This window comes from Ursus americanus, chromosome 28 (assembly GCF_024610735.1).
Source record: "Ursus americanus isolate L20-20 chromosome 28, mUrsAme1.1.p, whole genome shotgun sequence".
Lineage (NCBI taxonomy): Eukaryota > Metazoa > Chordata > Mammalia > Carnivora > Ursidae > Ursus > Ursus americanus.
This window is the reverse complement of record NC_142154.1, coordinates 19,743,139-19,767,695: the sequence shown is the minus strand read 5'-3', so window position 1 is coordinate 19,767,695 and position 24,557 is coordinate 19,743,139. Positions and strand designations below refer to the sequence as shown.

Genomic DNA, 24,557 nt, shown 5'->3' with positions numbered 1-24,557 from the left:
AATAAATGGTCTGGAGCAATCAATCATGGGCAAAATAATGAACCTTGACCTAAACTTCATACCTTAAGTGGGACAATTTTTAAATTTAAAGTGTAAAACTATAAAACTTTTAGAAAAGACGTTGGAGAAAAGTGTTCAGACTAGTTCTTAGTCTTGACACCAAAATCATCATCTACGAAAGGAAAAAAATTACAGAATTGCACCTTATAAAAATCAAAACTTTTGTTCTCTAAAGAGGTTGAAGAGCCAAGTTATAAACTGGGCGAAAATATTTGCAAACCACATATTTGGCAAAGGACTAATATCTTGAGTACATGAGGAACTTTCAAAATCCAATAGTAAAACGCAAAGAAACCAATTAGAAAATGGACAAAACACAAGAACATTTTATTTCACTAAACCACATATAGAGATGACAGTGAAGCACATGAAAAGATGTTCGACATCATTAGCCATCAAGGAATGAAAAATAAGATGATAACTTATCACTACATGCTTACAAAAATGACTAAAAGCAAAGACAGTATTGACAACACTAAAAGCTGATGACGATGTGGAGAGACTGGACTGCTCATACATTTTTGATGGGAATGTAAAATGATACAGCCACACTGGGAAACAGTTTGGTAGTTCCTTATAAAACTAAACATGTAATTATAATATGATACAGCAATTGCATCTTAGATTTTCATCCCAGGGAAATGAAACTTATAATAGCACAAAAACTGGTACATGAATGTTCACTGTGGCCTTATTCATAATAGCCAAAATCTGGAGTTAGCTCAGATGTCCTTCAACAGATAATGGCTCAACAGTCATAAATATGTACTATGGAGTATTACCCAACAATGAAAAGGAACAGACTACTGATACACATGATAACTTGGATGAATCTCCATGGAATTGTGCCGAATGAAAAAAAGCCAATTCCACATAGTTATATACTATCATTCCATTTATATAACATTTTGGAAATGACAACATTTTAGAAATAGTGGACAGATTAGTGGCTGCCAGGATGGGGTGGAAAGGATGGTTATATAGGTATGGTTATAAAACTAGTATGAGGAATCCTTGCGGTGTTGAAATATGTGGTTCAGTATCTTGACCGTGGTGTGGATATACAAACATACACAGGTGACGAAACTGCATAAAACTTAACACACATACTCTAACACCCTTACAGAGAGAAAAATGAGTGCAAGTAAAAATGGCGAAATCTGAATAAGATGACTTGATTCTATCAATGTCAGTACTGCTGTTGCGATATTGTTACCATTGGGGGAAACCGGAAAAAGCATACAGACGATTTCTGTTATTTCTTTTTTTTTTTTTAAGATTTTATTTATTTATTCGACAGAGATAGAGACAGCCAGCGAGAGAGGGAACACAAGCAGGGGGAGTGGAAGAGGAAGAAGCAGGCTCATAGCAGAAGAGCCTGATGTGGGGCTCGATCCCAGATCGCCGGGATCACGCCCTGAGCCGAAGGCAAACGCTTAACCACTGTGCCACCTAGGCGCCCCGATTTCTGTTATTTCTAATAATTTCATATGAATCTACAAATTTCTTAGTAAAAATTTCAGTGGAAAAAATTTTAAATTCTATATTAACAATCCTAGCCCTCCTCTATTTCTATTCTAGAAACGGAACATTTGTAGGTGACGTTTATATATATGCTTATTGTGGAGTAGCATTAAATACAAAATAAGTCTTTGCACCCATTTTCACAGGGTTCTTGAGATTTTTCAGATCTAATATCTATAGGGAGTAAAAACAAAGGATTTGTGGTTATTCTGTTTTATAGAAGTTATCTGATCAATACAGAAAGACCTATTCTCCTTGCCCATTTCTAAAATGAGCGGATTAACCATAGACAATGTCTAAATTTCATTCTTGCAGTATAATTCTATATGTTCGTTCAACTCCAATTTCCAATTTACTTGTTTACATGACAAGTATTAATGTAGAAAAAGAAACAAGAGGAAGTTGACTTGTAATTTACTCCTTTCTCCACACCAGCATGTATTATTTTACGCTAAGTCTGAATGCATCTTTAAATCCTTAACAACCAGGTTTAGCCACACTTTAAACCAAAACATTTCATTTCTTTTCCTATCCCCCCAAAACTGCTTTGTAACAATTTAGGAGATGACTGGGTCAAGGATGGAATGAAAACATGGATAACTGCATAACCCTTTTTGAATTACAAATGCCTACAAAAACTGGGTGCCAGACACAATTATAAACTGTGAAAAGGGGCACCCGCGTGGCTCAGTCCGTTAAGTATCTGCCTTCTGCTCCCGTCATAATGGTCGTAATCCCAGGGTCCTGGGATTGAGCCCTACTTTGGGCTCCCTGATCAATGGGGAGTCTGCATCTGCTTCTCCCTCTCCCTCTGCCCCCCACCCCCAATCGTGCTCACTCTTTTTCTCAAATAAATAAAATCTTAAAACAAACAAACAAACAAACAAACATGCTGTAAAAATGATCTGGTACCCAAGGAAAGTAAATTTGGGGCTGACCTATTGTATTGATTAACTGTATCTCTGCTTCCTTCACTTAGCCAGGAACAACTGAGAGCTGAACTCTTAACAGTTTAAATAAAGGTCTAGATAGTTCTTCCAAGTGCCTTAAAATAACTGAGAAACAACAACACAGGCAGATGCATATACAAAGAAAGTCATAACCACCTTGGCATCAAATACAAAACAAGTCTATGATACAACATGCTAGGGATAGTGGATGATTCAACTCTTGCTAATACTTTTGTCCTGACTCCAGAGATAATGTCTGAGTGAGGTGCAGTACACTTTGGTATTTATTCATGGAAGAAAAGATCTGCTTCGTTTTCATCATTAATTCATTAACTATTTTTTTTTCCTCCCTCCTTCCCTTCCTTCCTTCTTTCCGTCCTTCCTTCCCTCCCTCCTCTTTCCTTTCTTTCTCTTTCTGGTGCCAGAATTTAGGACAAAGGAACATGAACAAAAGGGTAAATAAAATAGCCAGGCTAGAGTGGGATGTAGTAAGCAGGGTGGGAGGGTGGCAGAAACAACAACAAAAAAGGTATTCAGGTAAAGAAGAAATTGTATGTTAATGAGTGGAGCAAGAAGAAACTGAATCAAGTGGGAGAACTCCCATAGAGGTGTGCTGGTAAATGCTGAACAACGGACTCTTCAGAACTGCACACATATATAAACTAATTATACATTTTAATAACACCGAGGATTTGTAACAAGCAATTTACAATAAAAATACAAAAATCCACATACTATACATAACTTTATGTATACGCTACATACTTATATAACTATGAATTATACATCTACAACTTCAGTTTGACTTGCTATTTCTTCTTAAAAAAACAGCTATCTTGAGATATAAGTCCAATTTACCCATGTAAAGTGTATGATTCAATGGTTTTTAGTTTATTCACAGATATGTGCAACCATCATCAGGGTCAATTCTAGATAGTTTTCATCACCTCAAAAGGAAACCCTATACCTTTTAACTATCCCCCTTCTTCCCCCTTTTCTCCAGCCCAAGGCAACCATTAATATACTGTGTCTCTACAGAGTTTTCTTTTTCTATTTTTTAAGATTAATTTATTTATAGGTGGGGGGAAGGACAGAGGGAAAAGGAGAGAGAGAATCTTGAGCAGGCTCCATACTGAGCATGGACGTCAATGTGGGGGCTAGATCTCATGACCCGAGATCATGACCTCAGCCAAAATCAAGAGTTGGATGCTTAACCAATTGAGCCACCCAGGTGCCTATCTATAGGGTTTTCTATTCTGACTTTCATAGGAGAGGAATCATACAATATGTGTTTTCTTGTGACTGGTTTCTTTCACTTAACATAATGTTTTCGAGGTCCATACATGCTGTAGCATGTGTCAGTACTTCATTCCTTTTTTATGTCTGAATAATATTCCATGGATATAGCACTTTTTTAAATAATATTTTTTTATTATGTTAGTCACCATACAGTACATCCCTAGTTTTTGATGTAAAGTTCCATGATTCATTAGTTGCGTATAACACCCAGTGCACCATGCAATACGTGCCCTCCTTAATACCCATAATACGTGCCCTCCTTAATACCCATAGCACTTTTCGTTTACCCATCTGTCTGTTGATGGACACTGTCGTTGTTTTCACCTTTTAGCTATTATGAACAATGCTGCTATAAACATTTATGTACAGGTCTCTGTGTGGACATGTGTTTTCATCTCTCTTAGGTATGTACCTTGGAAGGAAGTTGTTAGGTCATATAGTAACTTTATGTTAATCATTCGACTCTAGGTCATATAGTAATTCTATGTTTGATCAGACTCTTTTCCAAAGCAGCTGCCTACCAACAGCATTCCCACCAGCAATGCATAATGGTTCCGATTTCCAATGACTTCAGAAGTGTTCCTTCCTTTTCTATTTTTTGGAAAAGATTGCAAAGAATTACTATTAATTCTTCTGCAAATATTTGGTAGAAATCATCAGTGAAGCCATCTGTGCCTGTGCTACTCTTGGTGGGTAATTTATCCTCTTCACTTGTTATATGTCTATTCAGATTGTCTATTTTTTCTCGAGTCAATTAGGTAATTTGTGTGTTTCTAAAATTTGTCCATTTCATCTAGGTTATCTGATTTGTTGGTCTATAATTGCTCATAGTATTCCTTTATAATCTTTATTGTGTGATAAGCTTGGTAGTTCCCCCCTTTCATTTCTGATTCTAATAATTTAAGTCTTTTTCATTTTTTCCCCAGTCAAGTTATCTAAAGGTTTGTCAATTTTGCTCATGTTTTCAGAGAACAAATATTTGGTTTTGTTAATTTTCTCTCTTGATTTCCATTTTCTTTTTCATCCGTCTCTGCTCTAATCTTTATTATTTCCTTACTTCAGCTTGCTTTAGGTTTAGCTTCTCCTTCTTTTTCCAGAGTTTTTAATATGTAAAATTAGGTATTGATTTGGTGTCATTCTTCCAAGCATTTATGACTATACATTTCCCTCTAAGCACCGCTTTAGCTGCATCCCCTAAGTTTTGGTATCTTATTTATTCATTTTCACTCATCCTCAAGGTTTTTCTGATTTCCCTGTTGATTTCTTCTTTTACCAAATTATAAGGAGTGTTATTTAGTTCTTTGTGAGTCTTTTTTTTTTTTTTTTTTGGACTATTGGTTTCTAATTTCATTCCACCATAGTCAAAGAACATACTTTGTATTATTCTGTCCTTTTAAATTTATTTAGTTTATGGTCTAGCATGTGGTCTATCCTGGAGAATGTTCCACATGCAATTGAGAAGAATATAGAGTCCATTGTTGTCAGGTAGAGTGTGCTATAAATATCTGTAAGGTCTATAGTTTTGTTCAAATTTTCTTCTTCCTTGTTGATCTTCTGTCTAGTTGTCCTATCCATCATTGACAGGGTGATATTGAAGATTCCAACTATTACTGTTGAATCACTTGTTTCATTATGTCAGTTTCTGCTTCATGTATTTTAGCGTTCTGTTATTTAGCACATACATGTTTACAACTGTCATATCTTCTTCTTGTGTAGACATTTTAATCATTATAAATTGTCCCTCTTATCTGTTGCAATTTTTGACTTGCTGTTTCTTGCAAAATTCATTATCCATCTTTATTATTCAAATAAATCAGTTTATGAATAAATGCTTGATTGGCATTTTTGTATAAGTTAACCACTACTGTGAAAGTGAAATAACAAAGACTCTCGAACTTCACCTGAAACGAGCAACTTCTTTGCTAAATCATATAATTACTTTTGGATAGTAGAAGAATATGTCCTCAACTTTCTGTGCTATATTCAATGTAAAGGCTATAGACACAACACACTTTTATGTTTAATCTGCACTACTAACATTTTTCCCATTACTTTCTTAAATCTATACCCAGAGTTGGTGAACTATGGTTGATGGGCCACAATCAGCCCATAGACTGGTTTAATAGTTTTATCACAACACAGGAATGCCCATTCATTGACTTATAGTCCATCACTGATTTTGGGCTACAATGGCAGAGTTGAACAGTTGCAACAGACACCATCTGCCTTGCAAAGCCTGAAATATTTACTATTTGTCCTTTTACAAAAACAAAACAAAACAAAAAAACAAGCAAAAAAATAAAATAAAAAACCTATACTTGATATAGACAATTAACAAGCTAATAGATAAGGCCCTGATTTTTAGTCTTTGCTGATTTCCAAGATGTACCTTACTCAAATTACCACTAAAGTGTTAAATAAAATTAGCAAGAACTGAGATAGACTGATAATCTTTCTATATCTGTATCTGATAAACTATAAATAACTATGACTTAAAAACTATAAAAGTTAAAACACATGGATGTTTAACATTTTAAATAAGCATTCCAAGAAAGAGAATTCAATGTTTTAGTAAAAGCGACATGATTAAAAAAAAATCTACTCCCGCCATGGCCAGTTTCCAGCTACCAACAAGACATCAGTGGAAACAGAATTGTGAGGAGAAGCACAGTAGCACATATAGGATGGTTAATTTTACACATCAACTCGAGGTGCCCAGATTAAACATTATTTCTGGGTCTGTGAGGATATTTCTGGATAGGATTAGCATTTGAATCAGTGACTCAGTAGACTGCCCTCCCCAAAGTGTGTGGACATCATCCAATCCACTGAAGGCCCGAACAGAACGAAAGGTGGAAGAAGAAGGAATTCGTCCCCTTTTTTCTGCCTCGTTGTTGAGCCGGGACATCCTACCTCACCTTCTCTGGTCCTTGGACTGGGATTTACACTGTAGGTCCCCCTGCTTCTCAGGTCTTTGGACTCAGATTGAATTACACCCCTGGCTTTCCTGGGTGTCCAGCTTGCAGACAGTAGGTCATGGGATTTCCCAGGTGCCACAATCATGTGAGCTAATTCCTCATAACAAGTCTCTTCATACATAATAAATTTCACATATATAATAAATTAATCTCTCTTTCTGTATGTACATAGATGTATATGTGTTGCCCCTTGAATAATACAGGGGTTACAGGCGCTGACTGACTGCACAGTTGGAAATCTGCATGTAACTTCTGACTCCCCCAAAACTTACCTATTAAGAGCCTACTGTAGACTAAAAGACTTACCAATAACATGAACAGCCAATTAACACGTTTTATATGTCATATGTATTATATTCTTACAATAAAGTAAGACAGAGAAAAGAAAATGTTATCATGAAAGTTTTAAGGAAGAGAGAATACATTTACGGTACCGTACTGGATGAAAAAAAAATCCATGTATAAGTGGACCCATGCAGTTTAAACCTGTGTTGTCTGAGGGTCAACTCTATTATCTCCTACTGGTTCTATTTCTCTGGAGAAACCTACTAATATAACACCTAATACAGTATTTCTACCATAAGGATATACTCAAGATCGTGCAAAGAAGAGTATATTTGTAAAAAAAAAAAAAAAAGTAAGTGGTGAGTTTTGAATATATATTATCTTTGTTTTTTTTAATCAGTTAATTTTTAATAATGGCTATAACCAGATCACAAAATCTGATCATTTAATAAGCAATTCTTCCAAATCAATACGAGCCTGCTCCAGCACACCCTTTCTTCAGGAGCTATTTCTGCACCCAGATGAAGGGAACAGCTCCTAACAAAATCATCATCCCCTCTGCATCTCTTAGGTGGACTTGGAAATAGGATAAGGGGGAAGTTATAATTCCCAAGTACATCACGCCTTCTTCCTTTGCTACCAAATGCTTTTCTTTCATCACCTGTTCTGGGTTCTGTGAAATATTCTTTGCTCATTACTTTAAGGAAAAGAGGCCGTATTCTGGCTTCACCTACCAGAAATCATGCATCAGACCTGGGACGCACTCACAGGGGAGAGGCTGAAATCAAGCTCTCCAAACGGAAATACAAACCAACAAGAAAGAAGAAGGTAGTGATCTGCTTCCCATCAAAACGCCTGCCTAAGTGTCGTATCTCCTGAGGCCACCTTTTATTTTGTTCTTGGGGTTACAGGTGCATAACAGAAAATCTGGGCAGACACTAGAGATGTCCAATTAGTGTGCGGATAACAGGCACAGCAGGATCAGGGACAGCCAGGCTCTCCAGCTGACCAGGATGTATCGCACTGTCCCTGCGGTGTGATGAATCTAATTAAAAAGGACTTAGGGTCAGAAAAACAGTGGTGTGGTCATGGGTAAACACAACATACTCATGTTACTGTTTACTTACAGGGAAAGATACTTCTTCCAGTTACATGCTTGATGTAGCTGGAGAAGAACTCCCATTTCTTACAAAACTACAAACTGTTTTCACTTCTCTTTGCTGTGACATATAAGCTATGGTTTAGGCTCCTTGAAATTCTTCTCTATACAGAAAGGATTTCCCATGTTTTCAATGATTGACTTTGACCAGAAAAAAATGAGACATATTCTTTACCTCCACTGTCTGTTGCTTTTTATCCTCTCTCTCTCTTTTTTTTTTTAACTATAAGTACCATTCTAAAGTTAAAATGCTATGTGAAACAGAACTGTAATGATTTGCCAATGGTTACAAACATAGGATGACTGATGACTGATGCCAGAGCCTGCTAGCTCTATGACTTAACTCCCAAGCTCTCAATTTCCTTACCTGTAAAGTGGAGATAAAACAGTACCTATCCCCTATTCAGAGTTGTCAGGAGAAAATGAACGAACATATATAATGCACTCAGAGCAGTGCCTTCGACATAGCAAGCACTCAAGAAACTTAGCAATCATCACATAGCAACTAGTACTAGTTTTGCATAAAAATATCAAAGAGCACATTTCAAGCTTATACCTAAATATATATTAAAATGAATTAAGTATATACCTTTAATGAAATTTTCCACCTAAATTTCTAGTTTCTGTGGCAATACCGAATAGGAAAAATATTTTAATCTACTCCATACTACAGTGATGGAGATTATGGGTGTTTTCTTCTTAAAAATATTTGTACCTGACTATGTTTAAATTGACCAAAAACAAAGACAAAAATACATGCTTACTCTGGTCATGTCTGTGATAGCAAAACAATGGACATGAACTCACTGCCTCTCAGCACAGATCAACATGGCGCACTACGGGGGAGTGCACACAGCTGCCTTTAAAAGAATGAGGGACTCCCTTCATATCGTTGACCAACATGGGGGTTAGGATGCCAACACCCCCTCCCCACATAGTCCAAAATCCCCAAAATAGGGAACTTTTGACTTCCCCAAAACTTTACTAGTAGGCCTACTGTTGACCAGAAGTCCCACCCATAATAGGAACAGTTGATTAACACATATTTTGCATATTATATGAATTATATATTGTATTCTTATAATCAAACAGGCTAGAGAAAAGAAAATGTTATTAAGAAAATCGTAAGGAAGAGAAAGTACATTTGCAGTACTCTATCAAATAAAATCCATCTATAAACAAAACTGTGCTGGGCAAGGGCGAATTGCATACTTCCACAGTAATGTCTGAAATAATATCATTGAGGAGGGAAAATGTCTAAAATAATATCATCGAGTAGGGAAATGAGACAAAAGTATGTAAGCTTATTAAAAAAAAAACCTATATGAGAGGCACTTGCGTGGCTAGTCGGTTAAGCGTCTGCCTTTGGCTCAGGTCATGATTCGGAGTCCTGGGATCGAGCCCCAGGTCCAGCTACCTGCTCAGCAGGGAGTCTGCTTCTCCCTCTCCCTCTGCTCCTCCCCCCTGCTCCTGCCCTCTCCCTCTCTCTCTCTCAAATAAATAAACAATCTTTTAAAAAAACTTTATGAAAAAAACTCTCTACATATACACGTACACGTAGATGGTACATAAATAGATATGCATACAAAGAGACTTGGATGCATGATGAAGTAATCATACGGGGTGGCAGGGAGTGGGAGGCACAGAGTGAGAGAGGAACTTTCATTTTTATTCTAATTTATGTATTGCTTGCATCTTCTATAATAAGAACTATTAATATTTTATTTCACATTTAAAAAGGAAAACAGCATCTTTTCATTTAAGACAAAATAGTTATCAACACACATAATGCATCACGTTATAATGATCTGCATTTGAAGAGCATTCTGTTATGCCTTCGTTTAAAAGCAATGTTAAGAAACAACATACAGAGCTGTCAATCACTATGTTGTACACTTGAAACTAATGTAACATTGTGTGGCAACTACACTTCAATACAAAAACACATTTCTTAAAAAAGCAAGAAAAGTGTGAAACCAAATTCAGAACTTTTGCAGGATGAACTGAAAAAATAAGGTCACAGAAAAAGATTTTTAAACAAAAGTTCGATGCTGTCATAATTCATTGTACAAGCAGCCTCAAATGAAACAAAACGTGATGAGGCGTTTTAAAAGGCTTTTGAAAACCAACAATGCTTTTTCTTGTAATTAATCTAAAACAGCATGTTTACTTAAAATCCCAAAATGATTTTTTACCTTCCCCTGGGGCTCTTACGAGAAGAGCAACCGGGAGACATTCACGGCTTGATGACTCACTCACAGGCACTCTGGGCCAGGAATGGCACAAGTCCCTGGACCTGTGACAAGGCACAACCCAGATGTGGCCTTTTCCCTTCTGCTGCTTTGCCAAGTAGGAGATGATGGGGGAGAGGCCCGTCTCTGGGGGAAAAGAGAATGCTCTAAGGAAAGAAGAACACGGGGCGGGGGGGGGGGCTCTCTGGTAGGGTGATCTGGGAAGGCCCCTCCGCGGATATACCACCTACTCTGGAATCTAGAGGATGAGAAAGAAACTCCCACGAAGAGGATGTAGCCATAGGAGCATACCCAGGTGAGAAAGAGCCTGGAACTCCCTTGGCTGGAATAGAGTGGGGAGGAGGATAGATGTGGGGCACCCCAGGAAAGATGGGGAGGGGAGAGGGAGAAGCCCAGGGACAGCATGGGAAGTTTGGGGGGGAGTGGTGGGGAAGGGAGTCATACCTGGGTAAGCTCTAAGGGAGTGTGAGGGACGGGAAGCTGTAGGAGGACAGAGAAATGGGGGAGGCCTAGGGGAAGAGTGGGAAGCTGGGGCAGGGCATTACAAGAAGCTGGATGGAGGAGGAGTGGGGCAGGAGGGCTCCAAAGTAACAGGAAGCAGGAGGGACCAGATCAGAGAACTCACAGGCTCCAGGAGGGCTCTCCAGACAGCATTCCATGTGCAACAGAAAGCACATGACTGAATTTATATTTTAAGAAGCTCTTCACGCAAAAATTTATGAATGGATTTTGAACCCAATGCACTGAGAAAATACACACACACACACACACACACACACACACACACACACACACATATACATATATATTTGGAAGACACATGCTCTCATGCAATAGTATTAGAAATCAACAGTAAAAGGATAGCAAAAAAAGAAAAAGAAAACCCAAAAGTCTAGGTACCTAGAAAGTTAAGAACATAAATTTAACGAATGCTTAAATGGCAAAGCCAAAATGCAATTATAATTTCATTGTAATTCCATGAAACTCAATGACAGCACTGTGTCTCAACTGTGAATGGTAGAAAATGACCAAATTATTCCTTGGGAAAGGAGAAGGGGTTAATAAAATAAAGCACAGTCAACGGAACAACAACTCAAAGAGTAATCTTGACTGACAAAACTAGCAGCTGGTTCTTTGAGGGAAAACAAGTTTTAAAAAAGATAAACTTTAAGTCAAGGGAGAGAAAACATAATTCAGCATTAGGAATCAGAGAAGACATCAACCAAAAGGCTTTTAAAATGACAACAGCCTTACTGAGGTACAAATCACGTACAATTCACCTATGTCAAGTTGACAATTCACTGATGTTTAGTATCTTGACAGAGCTGTACAGTCACAGTCAGTTTTAGGACATTTTTATCACTCCAGAAACGAACCTTAAACTCTGCCCAAACTCGCCATTTTCCTTCATACCCCCAGCCCTAAGCAAACATGAATCTACTTGCTATGTCTACAGATTTGCTAAACAGTTATTTTTTTAATGAGAAAAGAACAGGACCTACAGCTTTATAAAAATACAACAGATAAAATACACAATTCTAGAAAGATACGTACTAACAAAAATCACCCCAAACAACATAAATAACACAATGACCCTGTAAAAAAATTTAAAAGCAGTCAAATCAACTCCCCAAAATGTAACACACTCGAGTAATTCCTAGGTTGTTTCAACTGTCTCAGAACACAGATGCTTCCAAGTTCATTCCATGCAGGCAGCATAATTCCAATACAAAGACTGGACAAGCCTATGACTAAAGGTAAACTGTCGATCAATCTCATGTATGAATTAGGCATACAACTCTTAAATAAAATATTAGCAATTTGAATACAGCATAATATGTATGCCTTGAAAGCACCCAGACCAAGGAGGGTCTATTTCCATAATGCAAAGCTGGTTCAGCATTAGGAAATCTATTAATGCAAATCACTACATTAATAAACTAAAAGGGGAAAGTTGTATGATCAGCTTCACAGATGTTGAAAAACGATGATAAAATTTACATGCATTCTTGATTAAAATAAAAATCTTAGAGAGCCAGGCCAGATGGAAGTGCCGTGAGTTATGAAGGGCACCTTTCTCTTAAGCTAACAGCAAACATTAGGCTAAATGGTGACTCCTCGGGTCAACACCTTTCACTTTCAAGCCCTTGAAAGTCAGCCATAAAACATGGTATTAAAAAGGTCTCTTATGAGTCAAACGTTTTCCATCGTAAATCCTCATTGGGAATGACAGGTGACACAGGGTTTGGGCTGATCCAAATTTACTTGGGAAAGTGACCTGTAAGTTCTGACTTCTTAGGTCCCTGCTTTCTTGGACACTACAGATCAAAGTGGACATGCTCTGTCTGCCTCATTTGCCCTGCCGGAGTCCACCTGATCAGGAAAGCTCTGTGTTGGCAAGCAGGCCTTGGGCCTCTGACTACAAACATGTAATAAAAACTGTTGGAAAAGAGCCTGTGGCTTCTCGGCGTCAGAGTAGCCTGTGCGTCCTTGAACCTCTTCTGTGAGAGCAGTCCACAGCTTGGGAGATGATGTGCAAGGGAAGCTGTTGGGCCTCCTGATGAAGGGAAAATGCTCTCCCTTCCTTCTGCTGTGTCTCCTCCCCTGTGTCTTTCTATGAAGCTCAGTGGTTAGATTACAAGCCTATTTCATTGAAGGCTACTGAATGCCAACTGAAAGCTCTATCAATGTAAAAAGCCAAAAAAAATATACAAGGTATAAATATGCATCATAAAGGGACAACACCCTTACTCTCACAGCTATAGGACAGTCCACCAGGACATGAAAAGATATCTTGGAAAAACTTTTAAAGTGAATAAAAAAGTTCTAGAAAACAAACAAAAATCTATAGCATTTCTGCTTCTGGAAAGATAGAGATGAACCTTTTCGAGTTCCTCTAAGTACAACTAGATAAACCCTGGACATTATGTATCAAATGTATATTAAAAGACTGGAAAGTATAAAGACAGACTGGTCAGGGACTTCAGGACCCAGGCAAGGGAACAGCAATGAGTTTCCTGGGTTTTCTTTTTGCCTCATATATCCTATAGCTGGAGATGAAGACAGAGATCCCCCCCTACCCCCCAAAACCCACAGTGTTGAGGGAGACCACATAGAGAGCTTGGGCTTCCACCTTACCAGCAATAGGAGGTGTCATCCCTCCTCCCCCAGGTTAAGTGGACACCATACAGGGATCAGGAGGCCACCTCCCCACCCCATGTCAATATAAGCCACCGGGGGAGCAGCGATGAGGTGTTCCCACCCTTCCCAGCTAGCAGGTATCAGTGGAGGCCTACTGAGGGGAAATGCAACTCTTGCCTCCACCTAGGAGAAAATCATTAGTAGGATCTAGGGGTAGGTAAAGAATTCTTACACTTCACACCCAAAGCATGATCCATAAAAGCAAAAATTGATATATTAGACTGCATCAAAATTAAACACCTTTGCTCTGTCAAAGACCCCATCAAGAGGATGAAAAGGCAAACTATAGACGGGGATGAACGTTTGCAAAGCCCATCTTCAGCAAAGGGCTAGTATCTAGACTATAAAGAACTCTCAAAACTCAATAGTATAAAAACATGGGCAAAAGATATGAAATTTGACCAGACACTACACCAGAGAGGATATACAGCTGGCAATGAAGCACAGGAAAAGCTGCTCGTCATCATTATTCATCAGGGAAGCACAGATTAAAACCACGAGACATCACTCCAAAGCACAAGAATGGCTCAAGTAAAAAAAAGTGACAATCCCAATGCTGGCAAGGATGCAGAGAAACTGGAGCTCTCGCACACTGCTGGTGGGAACGTGAAATGATATCGGCAATCTGGAAAACAGCTAGGCAGCGTCTCGTGAAAACGAAACACATGCCTGCTATATGACCTTGCAAATATACTCTGGGGCATTTATCTCAAAGAAATAAATTATGTTCACACCAAAACCTCTACGTGAATGTTCACAGCAGCTTTCTTTGTAATAGTCAGAAAGTGGAATCAGTGTAGATGTCCTCCCACAGGTAAATGGCTAAACCAACTGTGGTATGTCTCCACAGTGGAACCCTGCTGCACGGAAGAAACAGGACGAAACTCCTGGTATGCGGCAGCAACCGGAATGAATCTCCAGAGTACTGTGCTGAGTGAAAACAGCCAATTCCAGAAGGTTACATATTGTATGATTCCATTTATGTAACTTTTTGAAAATAAAAATAATAGAAATGGAGTATTCTAAGGGACTAGTGGTTGCCAGGGGTTAAGGAGGGAGTGAGGATGGAAGGGAAGTATGGCTTTAAAAAAGCAACATGAGGCACCTTTATGGTGGTAGGAATATTCTGCGTCTTGACTGTGTCAGTGTAAAGTAGCCCAGTAAGGTGTTAGCAATGGGGGAAACCGGAAAAAGCTACATAGATCTCCCTATATAATTTCTTACAACTGTTTGCAAACCCACCATTACCTCAAAATGAAAAGTTTAATTTAAAAAATCAATAGTTTCCCTATATTATAGCAATAAACAATTACAAAAAATAATAAAGAAAAATATCCTTGACATTAGCAACAAAAACTGCAAACGAACTAGATATAAAGTTATTACAAAATGTTTAAGCCCTTTATGAAGAAAGTTGTAAGACCTCCTTCAAGGCATGAAAGACCTGAAAACAGGAGAGAAATAATCCATTTCTGGATAAGAAGACTTGATCTTTAGAGATCTCAATTCTTTCCCAAGGTACCTACCTATATGTTTAATTCTGCTTCTACAAAAAAAAGCTCAACCTCCCTGATGACCAGGGTATGCAAATTAAAATACCGAGATTTCATTCTTCATTCTTCAGACTGGCAAACATTTTCAACATTGGTAATATCCAATGCTGGCCTGGGAGTGGGACATGCTCATTTCCACAGACTGCAGGTGGAAGTGTGTAAGAATATAACCCTTTCTGGAAGGCAGTATCTAGCAAAAATTTTAATGCATTTACCCTTTGGGCCATCAATCCAAATTTGAGGAAATGTCCTACATAAATACACACAGACTTGTCCACAGATTTATTTATAAGACAATGAGCTCCAGCATTATTTATGACATTAGAAGTTAGAGACCATGTAAGTGCCTTGCAGTTGGGGGCCTGTTAAATAATGTATACGACTTGCATCCATTGAATCTAATGCAGGAGTCAAAAAAGACGGACTAGATTTGAGGCTACTTCTTGATTTTACGTATAGAAACTTCCATAAGGGTACATGCCAACCTGAGGTATTAAAGAGGACTTTTTATACTTCTGTCAAATTGCAATTTTTCAAAGGATATATTTCTTTGATTGAATCATCAAATAAAATAGACATATTTCTGGAAAAATATAACAAGAAAGGAAGAGAAACAGAAAATATAAAGCAGTATGATACAAATAAAAGAAATAAGAACATAATGTTACCATAGGTATTTTTAAGACAATTCAATGCATAACTTCGTATTAATAAATATGGAAAGGCCAACACAATGAAAAAATGTTAATAATACAGACATTGTCAAAAGCTTAGAAAGATACAGAAAAAAGCTGGAATAGAAAATTATGTCAATTAACTATTTTATAAAATAGTGCTGGACCCAGAGAATTATACATTTAAGTGTCAACTTCCATCAAGGAACAGAAAATTCCTTAGATTCCATTTATTCAACTAAATGAAATTAGTTGAATTTCATAAATGAAATTATGAAAATTTGAAATTGAAAAATGAAATCATTAAATTACTATACTCATGAAGCAAAGTATGGAAGGGTAGGAGAAAAAATGAAAACTATAAATTAATTGCATTTGCAAATATGAAAAATCATAAATAAAATATCAGTTGATAGAATCCAGTAATATTTTCAAAGACTATGGGAATTTCATTCCAATTATGTTCCATGTTGTTTAATTTTAAGAATCTATCAATATAATCTAGCATAACAATGGATCAAAATAAAAAATATACAATCTTAACAGATGTCCAAAAAAAACCTTGATAAATTTAAATTCCATTTTATTTTTAAAAGACTCTTAGTAAACTATGAATAGAACTTTATCACTTTAACATTACAAAATGGCTATATGAAACCATCGCTCACCATCATGTTTGACAGTAAATCATTATATTCAGGAACAAAAAGTAGACAATGATACACCATTAATATCTAATGTTATTTTGATAATTTTAGACAAAATAACTAGATGGGATAACAAGTACAAAAACACTGGAAAGCAGAGACAATATCGTAATCATTTTTTCTGACAGACTATGGGTCATAGACTCAATTGTACATTCAATGGCATATAGTATTAAATTAAAATAACAAAAAATCACTGAAAGTCTTATATATCACTAGGGATCTCTTGCAATATTAAATGATAATTTTTAAAAATGCACCCACCAGAGCGACAAGTTATTTAAAATGTCTAGCACTAAACTTTAAAAGAAATATGGAAGGTCCACATGTGCATTTTTTAAAACTGTAAAAACATAATAATATTTATAGCAAAAGTAAATGCAAGATCTATGAAATATATAAATATTAAAAAATGAAACTAAAATTCTGGGAGGAAAATGGGAAAACTTTTTATAATTTTGGAGGGGGAAATGCTTTTCTAGGCAAAACATATAAGCCAGAAATCACAAGGGTAAAAATATATTAATGAATAAAAGCAATCTGAGTTCATGAAATTTCCACACAAGAACGAATACCAAAAAAAGTAAAAAAAATGAATGACAAACTATGAAAAAAAATATATATCTGCCACACATGTGACAAGAGACAGTTTCCTTAATATAGGAAGTGCATTTATAAGTCAATTATGAATAGCAACAACCTCACAGAAAAATAGGCAACAAAAAATAACTGGCAGTTAACAAAGAAATCACTTCCAAACAAACATACAAGATGCTCAACTTCACTTTTAATTAAGGAAATGCAAGTTACATGGAACCCTACATCAAAAGCTAATGATGCACTGTGTGGTGACTAACATATCATTATAAAATAAAGAAATGCAAGTTACATATTAAGATCTTACACTTTTGTCAGATTGGCAAAGACCAAAAAAAAAATCCCGATGACATACAGAAGTTTGCATGGGTCTGGGTAATTGGGCACTGGTCTGGATAATCATGTACCGTTGGCAAGAATCTGATGTCCCACCTACTTGTACATTCCTCTCTGGTTGGCCACTGTACCCTTTACAACCAGGCCAGTTCCCACAGCAGCAGCCATACGTACTCTATTTGTCGAGTAATGAATGGGCACAAAAGGTAATCTTCTCTGCCATGTTTGTTTTAGCAGAACACTAGAAACATCCCCAACCTGTCCTTCATTAAGTGGTGGTTAAATAAATTATCCTGCATCCATCTATCTAGTGGAATTCTCTGCTGCTCTCCGTTTAACAGCTGGGCAGATCTCCAGGTGCTGTTATATAAATGTCGCCAAGCTACATGGCTGGCTGACAAAAGCGACGTGAATAATGACGTGTAGAATAGAATGTGCAGAATAGAGTCCCCGTGTGTGTAAACAGGAAAATACACAAAATAAGCGTATAAAATGTCTGGCTACTGAAAACTTTCTGGAAGGGGGTGGGAGTTTGGAATGGAAAAAAATATATATATATGCAGAGAATGTAAGTTAATTTTTAATTGTGCATAGGAAAAAGACATACATACAGATACGGAAATGCAGTAGATACCCTAAAGGAAAACAAAAACTGCACTGAAAGATTTATAAGAGCAATTTGGAGAAACCAAAACACAAACAGTGCTCCTGAATGAGAAAACATGCTATTGTTAACATGCCAATTCTCTCCCAAGGCAATCTATCATTTTAATGTGATTCCAGTGCAACTCTCAAATCTATTCCTTTTGAGTCCTGACCCCCCAAATTTTAAACTATTCTGGAAGACTAAACTTATAAGAATATTTTTAAAAAGCAGATTAAAGTCTGGAATGGGGGGGCGCCTGAGTAGCTCAGTCGGTGAAGCATCTGACTCTTGGTTTCAGCTCAGGTCATGATCTCGTGGTTGTGGGACTGAGCCCCGTGTGGGGCTCTGTGTTCAGTGTGGAGTCTGCTTCAGATTCTCTCTCCCTCTCCCTCCCACTCTCTCTGTCAAACAGATAAACAAAATCTTAAAAAAAAAAAAAGGCTGAAATGAGGGTGGGGATAAGGGTTGCCCTACCAGTTTTAAAATACATATATATAAAATATATATATATATATAAATATGTACACGTATAGACACTCTCTCTATATATAAAGTTATATATATATACACACACACACACACACATATATATGTGTATACATATATATATAAGTTTCTCTCTCACTCTCCCTCTTCCTCCCACTCACTCTCTTTCTCTCTCAAACAAATAAACAAAATCTTTTTGAAAAGTCTGAAATGGGGGTGAGGTTAAGGGTTGCCCTGCCAGTTTTAAAATATACACATATTAAAAAATATATATATATATACACATATAGACATTCTCTCTCTATATGTAGTTATACATATATATATATAAATAAAGTTTCTCTGTCTCTCTCTCTCTCTATGTATAAAGTGAAAGTAATTAACGTAATTCTGCTCTGGAGTATAAATAAACAGACCTAGGAGGAGGGAGAATGAAAAGTTCAGTCACAGGCAAATAGACAGAAGTACCCATGTGTAAGTGTTCATACAAAGGATAATGCTGCTCGAGTAGGTATCGGTTGTTTTCTGACCACCAATCAAACATTTTTGCCTTCTCCTCTACCCAACCCTTCCTAATAATACCTAACTTCATTTTTGAGAATTACCTCTTGGAACGCCCTGGATTCAGTGTGGTGGGACAGTTCAGTAGATTTCTGTCTTGCCCTGACCAATCAAATGTTCTCTCTCCGGGTTCTGACTCTAGAGCAAATGGACGGAGATTAAAAACCACTGGAATTGTTCACTTCTGCAGATCAATACCCTGAGGAGTTCAGGCTTCCTGCAGCCGGCCTCGGCTCTGGGACAGGCTTCTGTGGACACAGCCAGTCTCCAAGCCTATCTTTAGCCCTCTTGGTTATTCTATAGACCCTACCATCTTTGCAATAAATGGCCTATGGCTTTGTCAGTTTTTGTAGCTTGCCATCAAAGGACTCTTAGGATTCAGGTGGCATTTCAATCATCAGGGAAATATTAGGTTAGTTAGGGAATTGTTTTAGGAAAGCTAGCTACTCATTTTGAGGAAGAGTTAAATTCTGTAAATGAATTCCAGATTATGAAAGAGTTAACTATATAAAAAATAGGGGAGGCAACACGATCTTGGAAAGAATGTCTTTTTACTGGTTCCAAGATAAGACCACAAAGGAAAACATTCATAGATTTAAATGCACTAAAACTAAAAGGCAAATCCAGGAAATATATACAATACAACACAAGCTACAGGACTCAAAACCATAATGTGTAAAGATCTCTTAAAAGTCAGATACTTAAATCTAAAAATGGATAATGGCCCCAGTCAATTCATAGAGGAAATATAAATAATATATATATAATTGCATGTATGTATATACACACATATATAAACTTATATATGTAATTATAATATAAATGAATTATACAATTGCATATATAAAGAGTTCTTACAAATCACTAAGATAAATACTTCTAAAAATGGGTAAAGGTTACAGTCAAGTCACTGGAGAAGAAATATAAATGGTATATATACACACATACATATATAATTGCATATATATGTATATATGCATGTATATATATAAATTTATGTATACACAATTATAAATAAAGTTCAGTCTTACTAATATTCAAATTAGTTCAAATTATAGCAATGATGTCATTTTATACCCTTCAAATCAGCATAAAATTTTTAAAGGAAGAATTTGCAGTGCTAACAAGGGTGTAGGAAAAAGTCATTCTTATATATCGGGATTATAAATTGGTAAACTTTTAGAAGGCGGTATGTCGATATGTATTGGGTGCTTTAAAGATACGGATTCGTTATGATGAAGCAAGTCCACTTTTAGGAGCTGTAAAAGATTTTGTGTAGGGATGATGGCAATGTTCATACATGCAAAAAGCAGAGATTGGTTAAATAAATAATGCTATATTCATTCATACAGAGCAGTCACGACAAAGTTGTAGAAAAGAATTTAAAGCATGAAATAATGTTCACAACCAATAAAAAATTAAATTACAAAGGCTGCGTGAAGAGTATAGCACATTTAAATGTATGTTAAATACACACGTTCTGTATAGACATACATATATACATACACATACATACCTATTATGCACAGAAAATACTGGAAGGACATTATAAACATAATAATAAAGTGTATTTTGTTTTTTGAATTTTCTATAGTAATTACATAATTTTTATAACAGGAAAGGAGTATGTTTTTTGGCATTTTATGAATCCTATCTTATTAAATACCTTAGGAAAAGCTCAGGGCAGTTAATTCCCTTAACAGGAAAGAAAAGTAAAACTGAGACAGGGAAGGTGATTTGTCCTAAGTCATTTACCTAGTCCGTTATAAAGCCAGGACTTTGATCCTAGTTTGCTGATTTCAAATCCACTACTCTCTCTACTATTCACACTACACTACAGGAAGTGAGCACACTGATGTCACTCGGAAATGACCAACTATGACCCAGGTCGGAGAGACGTTTAGGATTAGACTCTAAAGTCAGCTAAGTATGGACGGTTCCATGGTACTCTATAACCAAGATGTATATGAAAGTGTACGAACGAACATGGTGTACAGGATGGTCGTTTAATTTACTTAGGGGGTTACTGAAGGCAGAAAGAATAAGGGAAACCAAATCCACCTGTTCTTTCCTTTCACGCTGCTTATGATCTAGGAAAACAGAGTCAGAGATTAAGACCTGGAGGGGTCAGCCTTTTTGAGCTGGGGCACTAGGTGTGGGCCTTCTGCTTGATCTGGACCTCCACGTACCATCACTTCTCATCACCCCAAACACTCTCTCCCACACACAAAGCCTTGCATTGAAAAATGGGGGTCAGAGAAAAAAAATGGCCAGTCCCTTGTCAGTTGCCAGATGTTATGATATCCACAGCACCTAGTATTTAGAAATCAAGAGGTTGACTCAGTTATGGATACAAGTTGGCAAGTCGCCCTCTCGGATGGTGCTGGGGCTCTAGGTTGTATCAATTCTTAGCAGTGAGGAGCAATACTGCACCATACCGAGGATACTCTGTACATCACACGGGGACGAAATCTGATCAACGTGGCCTAAGCCATGCGGAACAGAAAGGAGCAAGCTGAAGTTCTCACAGTTAGTTTTTGGAACTCAGTAGGTACCTCTGCATTGAAACTGTGCCAACTGACACCAGTCCTTCTAGGCTGGGGAGATAAAAACTGTAGAGAGCAGCAGGCTTCCCAACAGCTGCTCCTTTGAACCCAAACGGCATGGCCCAAGAAAAGTAAGCATGGCTCTGCTACAGAGAAACATCAGGTAATTCAGGATAGCCCGTGACCTCTCAGAAATAACAGCCCCAGGCCCAGCAAGTGCATGGGCAGCTGTGGAGGAGAATGGCTCTAAAAGGTGGCCCTGCGTAGTCTCCATGATAAATCAACAAATGCCAGTGTCTCACATCCAGCAGCCGCTGCCCTATCGGGAGTCAAACTATACCCCCCTTACTGAATGTGACTGTCCCACCCGGAAGCACATATCACGGTCCCAGGAGCTAAGTCATGATATGGAATGAAGCTTCTACCGAACAAACCATTTATTGATCCCCTGCAATGTCCACAGCACCCTGTCTACCATTCTCCTAGATCTAAAAGATTTTTGCATTGAAAAAAATGTGAACTAAATTGTTTTGATGCACCCATTATCAAGCTTGTATGTATCACCGCACTTAAAATCGACTTACACAATTGATTTTTAAAAATTCAGTGGGGAGAAAAGTCAATGCAACAACTGCCAAAATGTAATCATTACTAAAGACATTTGCTCTGAAACAGCATTACGCCGTGATCCTTAGAAATATACTCTTAGTAACTGACTTACAAGTAGGATGAGTTTTAATTGGAGATAATGTTTGGAAATGAACCAACTTAAATTCTTTACACAATTATAAAACATCAGACTAAATCCAAGGATATAATAAAATTTATTTTTAAAATTACTTTCAGGCAATATCAAAGCCTGTGACCTTTTTCAAAAGGTTTGCATTTCATTACTCACCAACTGACAGCCTTCTAGGGAGTTGACTAGCTGAGCATTCTGACAGGAGAGAATTGAACCAGCCAAATTCAGCATTACGCACACTGCAGAGAGCAGCATGAAAAAGGTTATCTGGAAACAAACCAAACAAAAAATGGATTATTCACTTGGAGAAGTTAGAAGGAAAAGTGATTTGGCTTTTAAAAAGCTTTCAGTTGATCAAATAATTATATGAGTAACGGTTGTATTTTTTTTAAAGGATGGTATTATTTCTCAAAATCTGAATTACATTGTAAAATATTTTAGAAGCTACACTTGAAAAATACTATACATTATATAGTCTCAAAATAGTTTTATATAGTCTCAACAATAACACGTTAGAAATTACAAAAGAAAACCGACAGAAAAAAGTTTTTTTATAAGAAGACCTTTACATTTATTTAATTTTTTAATGGAAACTTTAATACCCATGACAAACCAGAAAAGATAGTTTAATGAAGTCCCCCGTACCTATCACCCAGACTCAACAACGAACTAACGCATGGTCTGTTGTGTTTCATTTATACCTTCTCCACTCTAGGTTATTTTGCAGTAAATATCAGACATGATATAATTTCATCCTTTCAGTGTATGTTTCTAAAATAAGACTGCTTTTGAAAACACAACCAAAATAACGCCATCACCTCTAGTGTAATCACTCATTAATATCAAATGTTCAGAGTTCATATTTCCTTAATTGTCTCAAACTTTTTTTTGAATCGGTTTACACAGGATACGAAGGAGTTCCATATAGTGCAAGTGATTGTTCTGCATCTTAGATATTTTTTAATTTATGGGTTTTCCCATCCATTGTATTTTTTTTCCGTGAAATTTATTGAAGAGGCCTGTTAATTTGTCCCTTACTGTTTTCCACAGTCTAAACTTTGCTATCTCCTCCTATTAGTTAACCTTTTCCCATTCTCTGGATTTCCTGTAATTTGGTGGTTACACACAGAGGTTTGATCAAATGCAGACTAACAGAAGGCAAATAATGTCTCTCTATGATCTTGGCAGCCGTTTTTAAGGATTGCTTAGACCATTCATTTGTTAGGGTTTCCAAAACAGTGCCAGTATAATACCATCATTTCTTTGTTCTTTACTCCCAGGGATCAGTATATAGAACACTTTGCCTCCTTGACTGCTTTTTTTTTTTAATTTAAATTCAATTAATTAACATATCATGTATTATTTATTTTCAGGGGTACAGGTCTGTGATTCATCAGTCTTATATAATACCCAGTGCTCTTTACAACAAATACCCTTCCCAATGTCCATCACCCAGTTACCCTATCCCCCAGCAACCCTCAGTTTGTTTCCTAAGACTGAGTCTCATAGTTTGTCTCCCTCTCTAGTTTCGTCTTGTTTCAACTTTTCCTCTCTCTCTTCCCCTATGTCCTCTGCCTTCATCAACTGTTTTTTCACCCTAGGATACAGTTCATATAGGAAAATCAGAATATATGTTTGATTCTTTGCCTATTTTCCAGATTTCAAAGTAATTAGTTGACATGGTAGTAGATTTACCAAATAAACTCAGGCCTATATGGTTAGTTAATACTCTTGCTGCCCCTATGTAAATGATCAGGCTCAATCTAATGAAACAAAACTTTTTTTTTTTAAGATTGTATTTATTCATTTGAGAGAGAGAGAGAGACAGACAGAGCACAAGCAGGCGGAGAGGCAGAAGAAGAGGGAGAAGCAGACTGCCCACTGAGCTGGGAGCCCAACATGGGGCTCGACCCCAGAACTTGGAGATCAGTACCTGAGCCGAAGGCAGACACTTAACCATCTGAGCCACCCAGGTGTCCCGAAACAAAACTCTTCTTGTGA

General features: G+C 37.1%; 1 protein-coding gene across 3 annotated transcripts in view; it reads right to left on the bottom strand.

Moving 5' to 3' along the window:
• ENTREP2 (endosomal transmembrane epsin interactor 2) overlaps window positions 1–24,557 on the bottom strand; it is a 447,722-nt gene that overhangs the window by 94,469 nt on the left and 328,696 nt on the right. For all 3 annotated transcript variants that reach the window (XM_045795361.2, XM_045795362.2, XM_087856722.1), the window contains one exon: window positions 22,713–22,823. In XM_045795361.2, coding sequence (XP_045651317.2) covers window positions 22,713–22,823 — 111 coding nt within the window. The remainder of the gene's footprint in view (window positions 1–22,712; window positions 22,824–24,557) is intronic.